The following is a 12,382-nucleotide window of genomic DNA, read 5'->3' as shown; positions in this document are numbered from 1 at the left end:
ATGTTAGTATACAAGAATAGTAGGAAACAACCAAACCGGGTATTAGTTACTAATATAATCCATGTTTCAAAATTAGGTCGATTACTCAAATACATACAAATATGTGGACCCTTTATGCATAGCTAATGTGGACAGAAAATGGTTCAGTTTTTCATCTTGTCTGCATCCAAATTTTATACATAATTTCATAATTTTAATTCTTAATGTTCTAATCAAGTCATTGTCTATTTCACGTACGCTATCTCACTGTTATGTATTATACATGTCATAATTCATGAAGAGAAGTATGACATATATAGATATATGATAGCTTGATTCCAACAATATTTAGTTAAAATTTCGTAATCGAATTCACAACCTATTCAAGTAGAAAATGATTTTGACAAAAAAGAAAAAGAAATAAGAAGATGGGAATGGAGAAAGATGAGCTTACGCAAGTGCGCGAGAATGCTAAGCGAAAACGACATCGGATAGCATTCTCATATTGATTAGCTTCTCTCTGTAGCTTCAGAAAGTTCCAGAAGACTACAAAATCTCATATCTGGATCTTTGTTCTGTACTTGCACTTGACTATCATATACATGTGAAGTATTAATTAGAAAAGCTTACTTTAGCTTTTGGACGTAGAGAGGGTGATTTTTTCTGGTTGATTGATTTTTGGATTGATGGTCCCTTTCATTTTAGTGATATAAATTACACGTGTAAACCAGTAATGGAAAACGACATAAATGCTAATATTTCATATCTTGAACTAACATGTCACTAAAATTAGTTTTGGTTTTAAAAGAAGAACATGGCACTGAATGGAGATTGGATAAAATACGTAAGACACAGACGACAACAATCATACACGTGTCCAAGACAGAAAAAATCATGTTCAATCACTGAGCCGATTCATTCCCCAGGATTCCAGACACGGGTGGATATTATTTGGAATGCAAATTTACAGCCTGATTTATTTTGGTATATCTGTTATTATTGTGTTGATCATAATAGCTAATAAAAAGAAATTTTCAATTAATTAAAAACATTTGATAGTTAAGATGGTTGATTCGGTTGGGTAAACTAGATTCGATACATAGTTCGATATATACTTGTGTTAAATAAGTGGCCCATAACGTGAATAGAAGTCACGGACTGGGTCTTAATTCAGGCCTGTAACATGTTTCGGCCCAATCATTGCGCTAGACAAATATTGCTCAACCATTTTGCTCGGCCATAGTCGATTTTTTTTTCTTTTTCTTCTTCACACATATTTAATTCATTCACGGTTCTTGAGTTTATTATAACAGACTATTTATTTTGGAGTGTGTGTCTCAAGTTTATGGGTACAAAATGGGTCGGTTCTAGGATTTAAATGATCTCAATGTTAAGTAATATACATAAGATATTATTTATAAAAAGACAGACACGCAAATTATAACAGTTGCAAAAGCATGTGTATGAAGGTGGGATAAGAACTATATTATCAGAATTAAGAAAAGTAAAAAAAAATAGAAAAAAAAATAATAAAAAAACGAATAAAGTTAAGCTAAATTGTCATATAGTTGTGATTTTTTATTTTATTTTTATATATAGTTGTGAATTTTGATGTCATATTGCTGACCAGTCCTACGTTATGAGAAGATCCAAGTTCCGGTCACATTGATCTTCTTCGTTTAGGAATTAGTCACGCACTACGTTCTATTGGAATTTATCACCAACATATTGTCTTATATAGTGAAGAAAGTTAATCAACAAGATTTCAGTGCAAAACTTGTAAATCCTAATGTGATCAATCGATATACAACTTCAACAAGAAATCTCCAATCACTAACGTTTTAACATTTGGACAAAACAATTAACTCATATTGATGTATCACCTAAAGACATCGAAATATTTACTTGTTTTGGTAATAGATTTTTAAATTCAATTCTAATTGTTTTGGTTTCTTATTACTATTACAATTCTAAAGTTTTCAGATTTGGTACATAAGAATTAGCGACTCGGTAACGATAAGGGGTGGTCGAGACTCGAGAGGTTGCAGCAGCTGGTCATAAGCATGCAGTGATGCAGACATATCAGAGGGAACACTAATAATCACAAATATTTTTTTATTCGAGTAGTTATTTTGTGTTCTAACGAATCATTGTCGATATAATAGAATATCTTAAGTAGTTATTTGCTATGGATTAGCAAGTAATGTACACAGGTTATACAAGAATCAATCTAAAACTTTTTGAAAAACAGAGAGTATATCATTATTAAATCTAGTGTGACACAAAATTGTTCCTTTGTAGTGATAAGTTATCTTGTCATGTTTAAAGATGTGAAAATGAAAAAAAAACAAGAATATGATATACGATGTACGGATTGGTGCAGAACTCAGAATGAAATCTCGATCATACATTCATGTTATATTCTTGGAATTATGCTTTGGGAATAATGCTTAGATTTGGTGCCAACAAAATGAAAAAAATAAGTGGTGTGTTTTTTTTACAAATTCTAAAGTAGAAACATAAAAGAATGGACGAAATGACCATTGTTTATAAATAGATCTTGCACTTAAATTCATCTTACACCTTTTAATATTATAAATCAGTGGTTTTCTAGAGATTGAATCATCATCTAATCAATCTTCGAATTCTTACACCTCTTTCCATGGCTACCATTTCTCAAATTTACAGATATCATGATCATAGCATATATAAGTTCAGATCCTTTAAGAAAAAAACCCATAAGCATATATAAGCATATATAACTTTAGTCTTTTTTTGTCAAAAAAAAAAAAAAAAAAAAAAACTTTAGTCTTTTTTTTTTTTTTTAAACGTACGGTTTAGATACAGAAATCATGTGTATCAGTTTCATGAAATAAATAAATAAAGAAGTCAAAAATATTTTATTTTTGAATAGTTCACTGTGAACCGTAGAACTAATCGTTTTTTTGTTCTTAAAGAAATTTAATATGAAAATATTTTAAATTAAATTTACAAGTTTTTTTTAAATGTTAAATTTATTTTTAAAAAATATTAAAATTTACAAAGGTTTGAAGAAAAAATGGGTTAGGTAGAGAAGAAAGCTCAAAAGTCAAAACAATAATATACAAGTTCAGAAGTTCTTGCTATAACAATTTTATTCACTTATCAGCCACATGAATAACATTAACACATTATCTTTATTTATTTATATAATTATCATTATCTAATCATCATAATACACATTGATTTATTTTGTTACATAAAGTTGTCTGAATATTTTCTTTTTATCATACAAACATTAACTGCTGTAAAGTTATAGGCAAACATTCTCAACCTCTGATTTAGATATATAGCTTCTCTGCTGAGTTCTAGTGGGTTCGATCAACTTGGTCCTTTTGTTTTATTTTTCTTCAACTTTTCATTTTCTACATATCACTTTCTTCATTTTTCCTGAATATTACCGTGTGTTGTAAATAAAATAAATATATATAAAATAATTATTAGTCTTATATTTGTCGTACGTTATAACAACATGTACATCTATATTCTACCTAGCTAGCTAGATGAAAAGCCATCCATCAATTAATAAGATCTAACTAAGAAAAATCACCATCACTTAAAAAGCAAAATCAAATCCATAAAATATTGGTTGAGCTGCTAGCTTAGTCAGCAATGAAAAATCTGTCTCTTCACAAACTAAGCTTTTTCTACCTATAAATATAGCCCAAAACTATCCCACATAAGCACCACACATCCCAAAGGTTTTACGAATATAAGCCAATTTCACTAGCTTTAACATTTTCTTTGAGATTCTCATATGGAAATGGATTTGAATGCTCAAGAGAAGAAAGCAGGGTTCTTTCAAAGGCTTCAGGATTTCCCTAGCAAGCTCAAAGACGATGTCACCAAACGCGTAAAGAATGTGCAAAAGTTTGCGAAAGATGATCCAAGACGGATCATCCACTCCATGAAAGTGGGGGTTGCTCTCACATTAGTGTCATTGTTGTACTATGTGCGACCACTCTACATCAGCTTTGGGGTCACGGGTATGTGGGCGATACTTACCGTAGTCGTGGTCTTCGAATTCACTGTTGGTAAGTCTATCAAACCGTACTAATTTATTACCTTGAAAAAACAGGATGTAGTATTAATTAAAGATTCTGATTAAAAAACACTATCTAATAACCATTTTTGTGTAGGTGGAACACTTTCCAAAGGTTTAAACAGAGGGTTTGCAACATTAATAGCAGGAGCCTTAGGGGTTGGGGCAGTACACCTTGCTCGTTTCTTTGGGCATCAAGGAGAGCCCATAGTTCTTGGGATCTTAGTGTTCTCACTAGGCGCAGCTGCAACATTTTCGCGGTTTTTCCCACGGATTAAACAGAGATATGACTATGGTGCTCTGATATTCATACTCACATTTAGTTTCGTTGCGATTTCGGGTTACCGTACAGATGAAATATTGATTATGGCATATCAAAGACTATCGACTATTCTTATCGGTGGCACGATCTGCATCCTTGTGTCGATTTTCATTTGTCCTGTATGGGCTGGCGAAGATCTTCACAAGATGATTGCTAACAACATTAACAAACTTGCTAAGTACCTAGAAGGTGACTAAATATATCCAACATTTTGAATTACCTTCTTCAAAGAATATATATACCATAGATCTATTTCTTATGCATGCATACACGCTTTTTATAAAAGGATTCGAGGGTGAATATTTTCAACCGGAGAAGATTTCAAAGGAGACAAGCTCGTGTGTTCGAGAATACAAAAGCATTCTAACATCAAAAAGCACTGAAGATAGTTTGGTATGTATATGTATATGTTTTGAACGAATAATATATAGTACTGATCATTTAACGTTCATATATATACTAATTAATTACTGATTTCTTGCAGGCGAATCTTGCAAGATGGGAACCAGGGCATGGACGTTTCAGGTTACGGCACCCGTGGAAAAAGTACTTGAAAATTGCAGGACTCGTTCGCCAATGTGCCGTCCATTTAGAAATCCTCAATGGCTACGTTCTTTCAAACGATAAGGTTCGTGTGAATCAACTAAATCGCCATTTCGAGGGAATAAGTATTGTTACTTGACGTGTGTATATTTGATTTTTTTTTGTTATTTCGTGTGCCTTTACCATTCATAAATAACTTTTTATCATAAGTTTATTACTTCTCATATCAAACATTGTGTATAAAATGTCAACCCCCTGAATGACGAAAATGGCCCTAGATAAGAAATTACATACTTCATCCATTCCATGAAGATTGACCTTTTAATTACGTTTTTATTTTGTTTGATATATGGAGACTAATTTTTATAATCCTATCATGAATCTATATTACTTGATGTTGATAAATTGTAATTTTTTGAAAAATTTGATAGAGAATGTTTAGGTTTATTAAATTGTATATTTCATAGTTGTGGAAAAGTTTTAGTATGAAAATGGTCCATATGTAATTAAACATTTTAATTATGTGAAAATTCTAGAAAACTAATCTTTAATTGAAGGACAGAGTATTAACAAATAATAAAGGGTTAAGCAAAAAGATAAAAATTACTAATTGTTTGACCCAATCAATTCTTTTTTTTTTTTTACTTGCTACTTAAGCAGGCACCACAAGAATTCGAAAGTAAGATTCAAGAGCCAATCACGACTATGAGCAGAGAAGTTGGTGAAGCCCTAAAAGCCATAGCCAAATCTATTAAAACAATGAGGAACGATAGTGCTTGTGTGAACGCACACATTGACAACTCCAAAAAGGCCATTAAAAACTTAAAGATTGCACTCAAATCTTCTTATCCAGAGACATATAAAGATCTTTTGGAGATCATTCCCGGAGTCACAATGGCATCAATCCTGATCGAGGTCGTGAATTGCGTCGAGAAGATCTACGAGGCTGTGGAAGAATTCTCTGGTCTTGCACATTTCAAAGAGACTTTGGATTCAAAACTATCAGCGGAGATAGGACAACATCAATTACTCCACAGGGGATGTGTAAAGCCGGTTCTAGATGGCGACAACGAGAAAGAAGACAATAGCTCATGTCATGTTCTTATCACTGTCCATGATGAAGGATATCTACCGACGGCCACCGCGAAGAACGTTTTGGGAGCAGAGAAGACTAGAGTAGATATTGTGTGAATATTTTTGTTCATTGCGAAACAATTACACACTCTTTCAAGAGAACATTATTTAGTATATAAGAGATATCCGCATTCTACTTAGTTATTGCCAATTAATAGAATTATAATCAACCATTGATAATAATGTAGTTGATTTCCTACTTATAACATTAGATGTCATGTGTTATGTGTAGTGAATCTAGTGATATGATAGGATAAATACATGCTTAAGTTAAGATTGTCCTTAGATATAAAAAACAAATTCAAAGTTTATTAATTGGAGGCTTTAATATTCAACATCTATTATGTGTTACAAGGTCCAAAATATTACCTTTATCATATAGTCTTTTGGGCAAAACGAGACAAGATGGAGGTTTGGAATTGTAAAATCGTAGTCTGTAAGTTGGCACTCCAAAATGCTCAGACACTCTCTCCTAACAACAAACGTAAGTTAGAATAATGATCATTCTCTTATAAAAATAATGTTTTTCAAAAGAATCAGCTAAGGTACCTGAAATTTAAGATGTTCTTTTCTTTTTATAATCTATATCTTTTTTAAAACTAATTACAAGTAGAAAATCAAGTATTAAGTTTAGTAAACAATACAATCTTTTTTTGTACTAAAGATATTAGAAATAAACTCTACAAAAAATTAATACAAATTTACCAAAAACAAATAACACTAGAGTCATATTTCGATGTAGTAAAAATATTTAAGTTATATATATATATATATTGATAAGTTTATATAATTATTAATTTATGACATGAGATCATATATTTACATAGGATTTTGAAAAAGTTATTATCTTATTATTTGATCGATTTATACTATTTTTTTATCGATTTACACTAGTCTCAACTCGATATCAGAAGAATTTATTAATTTATTAAATTTATGAAATTATCGAGGTTTTACTGTACAAACATAATTGCGTTGGCGCCTTTTTTGAAGGTGAAAGGCTAGTGGCAAAGGTAGTTAAGGAGTATAAGGGTCATATGACACCCATAGAGAGACATAAAGCGCTTAAGACTTATATAAGCTAAAATCTACAAACACAAATAATTTATGTACCTCTTCATCTCCCCCATATTGTTCATCGTAAGCTCTTATAACATCAACACTTTTGACTACTTTGTCGTCGAATTTGAACTTGATAGTGAACCTTGAATTAGTTAGGGCTCTTTCTTACTTTTTTTTCTCTTTTGTTACCACCGTTAAAAGTCTCTGTTTTTTTTTTCTTTTTAAGATTCGTTAGGATTTTGTTTAATTATTAATGAATTCTTCTAGTTCGGCTGAATTGAAAATAAATTCTGTTATCAGTGAGGCTGATTTAGAGCGAGCAGATGAGATTTGAAGTTTAATATGAGTAGTATTTGTGACCTGAGTGATGACTTGCTCATGAAGATACTGTCATTGGTTAGCACAAAAGATGTTGTAGCCACGAGTCTTTTGTCAAAACGGTGGCTTTCGGTGTGGAAACTGGTTCCAAGGCTTGACTATGTGGTACTCCATTGCATGAGATAGGTTCAGCTTTTGTAAACGATTTGCTGCTGCTAAGCAAGGCTCCAGTTCTAGAAACAATGCATCTCAGGATTGGGGATAAGTGGATACAAACCTGAAGATCATGAAAGATGAATATTGGCTAGACACGTGCGTGATCTTGAGCTTATTCATTATCTAATGAATTTCTCTGTCAGCTCGAATATCTAGAGCCATGATTTGGATTCAATTTCATATACAGGGACGTTTCTCAAGCTTACCATTTGGATTCAATTTAATTTGTTAATTTATCGTAAGTTGAGCTTGTTAATTTTTATTTTTATTTGGTATTCTTTGATAAAAAGCTTTAACGAGAGCGATCAAAGGCAAATCACTAGAAACTCTTGAGCAAGAGTTCATGTCGACCGTGATATTTTGTATGATATATATATGGTCAAGATGGTGAAGACAAAGGTTCTACTATTGTATAATGGTATCAAAATTTGCTAAATTTCTAACAATTTCACAAGGTCTCGCGTGGCGTCCGTTGGTTGTTTTGGTTAAGTCGGCCTCTATTTTGATCCGTTAATGGAACTCGTTACGGTCTAATTACGTCCACTGATATCACTTTCCAATGTTTTTTTTTGTTAAATGTCATTGTCAATACCATGCCCCGTAGGACCAGATTCTTCGATTCCAGCATATTCCTAAGTTAAATCCGACACAATCGGATAATCTCGTCAACCACTCACAACACGCCACGTAATCAATGATGTGGAACCCATGCCACGTTGGACACGGTCTCACGGGACAAGGCTTCAGTAAAGAGCGCCTATCGTCCGTCCGACTTGTTTATTTTCCACGTGTTAATCTTCCAGAATAATCAGAAAGAGAATTAAAAAAATAAAACAATCCAAATTAATCTCAGCCGTCAATTTCTCTTCTTCTTCTTCCCAAATTCTCTCAACAGATAGAGAAAACCTTATTAGCAGCACTCTCACGAAATCGTCGTGACGAAACGATAAACCCTAAGTCATGGTAAAGGAAACTCTAATTCCTCCGTCATCTACGTCAATGACGACCGGAACATCTTCTTCTTCGTCTCTTTCAATGACGTTATCCTCAACAAACGCGTTATCGTTTTTGTCGAAAGGATGGAGAGAGGTATGGGATTCAGCAGATGCGGATTTGCAGCTGATGCGAGACAGAGCTAACTCTGTTAAGAATCTAGCATCAACGTTCGATAGAGAGATCGAGAATTTCCTCAATAACTCGGCGAGGTCTGCGTTTCCCGTTGGTTCACCATCGGCGTCGTCTTTCTCAAATGAAATTGGTATCATGAAGAAGCTTCAGCCGAAGATTTCGGAGTTTCGTAGGGTTTATTCGGCGCCGGAGATTAGTCGCAAGGTTATGGAGAGATGGGGACCTGCGAGAGCGAAGCTTGGAATGGATCTATCGGCGATTAAGAAGGCGATTGTGTCTGAGATGGAATTGGATGAGCGTCAGGGAGTTTTGGAGATGAGTAGATTGAGGAGACGGCGTAATAGTGATAGGGTTAGGTTTACGGAGTTTTTCGCGGAGGCTGAGAGAGATGGAGAAGCTTATTTCGGTGATTGGGAACCGATTAGGTCTTTGAAGAGTAGATTTAAAGAGTTTGAGAAACGAAGCTCGTTAGAAATATTGAGTGGATTCAAGAACAGTGAATTTGTTGAGAAGCTCAAAACCAGCTTTGTAAGTTTCTCCAACTTTTTGGGAACCTATTTCAAAAGTTTCTTCTATCTTACTGTAGAAGTGGCTTCTCTTTCAATAGCCACGACATTTTCGTATGCTGACTTGATAGTTACTGTTCTTGGAATGATTGATTGAGTTTCTTATGGTGTTTGGCAACTTTTCTAATGGTGCTTTTTTCTTTTGTTTTATTTGCAGAAATCAATTTACAAAGAAACTGATGAGGCTAAGGTTGGTATTTGGAAGTTGGAGCTCTATCAGTTTTTCTTGTTACTTTATATATTTTTAGGTCGAGTTCAGTGTTGGATTGGGAGTTTAACTTGGCCTCCTTTTACTTTGGTGCAGGATGTCCCTCCGTTGGATGTACCTGAACTGTTGGCATGTTTGGTTAGACAATCTGAACCTTTTCTTGATCAGATTGGTGTTAGAAAGGGTAAGATTGCATTTTTCTCTTCATGATGGTTAATTATTTTGTCTGTTGTATGTATTGAGTTGTTTCTCTACCATAGGTGGTTTTTCCGTCAAAAGTTTGAATCTTCTCTCTGATATTAGAGTGTCTTTGTTAAGTGGGTTGCTTGCTTCACCAGAAGTTTAGATGGTGAGATTTGATGTTCTGCATTATCACACTAATCCTGGATATCAAATATGTGTAAGTCTAGATTCTGTATGAGACAGATCAATCAAATGACATCTGCCGTAGACATAAAAATTTCTAGATGTGTAGGTTATTGGTTTTAAACACCCTTTCTTGTACATTATCTTATAGTTTCAGTGTTTACATACAAAGTTCCTGATTCTGTTCTGCTGAATTTTCTTTCAGATACATGTGACCGAATAGTAGAAAGCCTTTGCAAATGCAAGAGCCAACAACTTTGGCGTCTGCCATCTGCACAAGCATCCGATTTAATTGAAAATGATAACCATGGAGTTGATTTGGATATGAGGATAGCCAGTGTTCTTCAAAGCACAGGACACCATTATGATGGTGGGTTTTGGACTGATTTTGTGAAGCCTGAGACACCGGAAAACAAAAGGCATGTGGCAATTGTTACAACAGCTAGTCTTCCTTGGATGACCGGAACAGCTGTAAATCCGCTATTCAGAGCGGCGTATTTGGCAAAAGCTGCAAAACAGAGTGTTACTCTCGTGGTTCCTTGGCTCTGCGAATCTGATCAAGAACTAGTGTATCCAAACAATCTCACCTTCAGCTCACCTGAAGAACAAGAGAGTTATATACGTAAATGGTTGGAGGAAAGGATTGGTTTCAAGGCTGATTTTAAAATCTCCTTTTACCCAGGAAAGGTATGTTGATCATTTTGGATTCTATTTTTTTATTTCTATGGCTGCCAATATGTTTTTCAATTATTTCTATAGAGTAACTGAGCTTTCTGGTTTCTTATAGTTTTCAAAAGAAAGGCGCAGCATATTTCCTGCTGGTGACACTTCTCAATTTATATCGTCAAAAGATGCTGACATTGCTATACTTGAAGAACCTGAACATCTCAACTGGTATTATCACGGCAAGCGTTGGACTGATAAATTCAACCATGTTGTTGGAATTGTCCACACAAACTACTTAGAGTACATCAAGAGGGAGAAGAATGGAGCTCTTCAAGCATTTTTTGTGAACCATGTAAACAATTGGGTCACACGAGCGTATTGTGACAAGGTGAATCATCTACTCTATTTCTTCAAGCCTTGTTCTGTTGCTTGAATCCTCTTTACTAATAAATAGTACACGAGCTAATACATATTTTCTACTCATGAAAGGTTCTTCGCCTCTCTGCGGCAACACAAGATTTACCAAAGTCTGTTGTATGCAATGTCCATGGTGTCAATCCCAAGTTCCTTATGATTGGGGAGAAAATTGCTGAAGAGAGATCCCGTGGTGAACAAGCTTTCTCAAAAGGTGCATACTTCTTAGGAAAAATGGTGTGGGCTAAAGGATACAGAGAACTAATAGATCTGATGGCTAAACACAAAAGCGAACTTGGGAGCTTCAATCTAGATGTATATGGGAACGGTGAAGATGCAGTCGAGGTCCAACGTGCAGCAAAGAAACATGACTTGAATCTCAATTTCCTCAAAGGAAGGGACCACGCTGACGATGCTCTTCACAAGTAAGTTCTGAAAAATGTGCTTTGCTTTTAAAAACTTGTTAAGGTTTCGCTCTTTGATTGTCTTTCCCACATCTTGATGAAGGTACAAAGTGTTCATAAACCCCAGCATCAGCGATGTTCTATGCACAGCAACCGCAGAAGCACTAGCCATGGGGAAGTTTGTGGTGTGTGCAGATCACCCTTCAAACGAATTCTTTAGATCATTCCCGAACTGCTTAACTTACAAAACATCCGAAGACTTTGTGTCCAAAGTGCAAGAAGCAATGACGAAAGAGCCACTACCTCTCACTCCTGAACAAATGTACAATCTCTCTTGGGAAGCAGCAACACAGAGGTTCATGGAGTATTCAGATCTCGATAAGATCTTAAACAATGGAGAGGGAGGAAGGAAGATGCGAAAATCAAGATCGGTTCCGAGCTTTAACGAGGTGGTCGATGGAGGATTGGCATTCTCACACTATGTTCTAACAGGGAACGATTTCTTGAGACTATGCACTGGAGCAACACCAAGAACAAAAGACTATGATAATCAACATTGCAAGGATCTGAATCTCGTACCACCTCACGTTCACAAGCCAATCTTCGGCTGGTAGATATTTCCCCATAGGCCACCCAGTTATTGCTTGTGACTTATTAAACCACTACGTTATTGTTATCCTTTTTTACTTTTACAGTTGTTGTAGGTCGTTTGTTTGTTAATAGAAAGGGTAGATTATTATTAGATGTCTTTTTGTAAAATATCAATACGAAGCGTATTTGATGATATATAAAATAACTATATTGGCAAAAATATGAACTATGAAGGCCGTTTTCGTGATTTTGTTCTTTTGTTTCACGAATTCAAGCTATTCCCCTTTTTTTACGCCAAAGATGAAAAGAACCCTCCCTATTAATATCGCTATTGTCTAAAATTTCGAAAACTACTTTAATCACGACTAGACCAAATATATGTCG

At 34.6% G+C, this 12,382-nt stretch overlaps 2 protein-coding genes and 1 pseudogene across 5 annotated transcripts; all 3 read left to right on the top strand.

Moving 5' to 3' along the window:
- Positions 1-3,705: 3,705 nt before the first annotated feature.
- Positions 3,706-6,338, top strand: AT3G11680 (aluminum activated malate transporter family protein; the record flags this gene model as incomplete). 2 transcript variants are annotated; one of them, NM_001337948.1, is made up of 5 exons in its annotated part: positions 3,706-4,052; positions 4,158-4,571; positions 4,669-4,775; positions 4,867-5,010; positions 5,586-6,338. In NM_001337948.1, the coding sequence occupies 5 exons, from the start codon at positions 3,776-3,778 to the stop codon at positions 6,114-6,116; spliced, it is 1,473 nt and encodes a 490-aa protein (NP_001327288.1). The 2 variants fall into 2 exon arrangements, with proteins under 2 accessions (NP_001327288.1, NP_187774.1); NM_112000.1 differs by having other exon boundaries at positions 3,782-4,052; positions 5,586-6,116.
- Positions 6,339-7,463: 1,125 nt separating this feature from the next.
- AT3G11673 lies at positions 7,464-7,819 on the top strand (annotated as a pseudogene). The gene is made up of 2 exons: positions 7,464-7,604; positions 7,799-7,819.
- A 420-nt stretch (positions 7,820-8,239) lies between these two features.
- On the top strand, positions 8,240-12,245 carry DGD1 (UDP-Glycosyltransferase superfamily protein). Of its 2 annotated transcripts, NM_111999.4 has the most exons (7): positions 8,240-9,311; positions 9,507-9,539; positions 9,654-9,741; positions 10,129-10,610; positions 10,711-10,977; positions 11,079-11,428; positions 11,511-12,245. In NM_111999.4, exons 1-7 carry the CDS (start codon positions 8,616-8,618, stop codon positions 12,019-12,021), a joined length of 2,427 nt encoding a protein of 808 aa, NP_187773.1. In that variant the 5' UTR covers positions 8,240-8,615; the 3' UTR covers positions 12,022-12,245. The 2 variants fall into 2 exon arrangements, with proteins under 2 accessions (NP_187773.1, NP_850561.1); NM_180230.1 differs by lacking the exon at positions 11,511-12,245 and having other exon boundaries at positions 8,565-9,311; positions 11,079-11,505.
- The last annotated feature ends 137 nt before the right edge of the window (positions 12,246-12,382 follow it).

Source organism: Arabidopsis thaliana, chromosome 3, assembly GCF_000001735.4.
Source record: "Arabidopsis thaliana chromosome 3, partial sequence".
NCBI classification, from domain to species: Eukaryota; Viridiplantae; Streptophyta; class Magnoliopsida; order Brassicales; family Brassicaceae; genus Arabidopsis; species Arabidopsis thaliana.
This window is presented reverse-complemented; position numbering and strand designations above follow the sequence as displayed.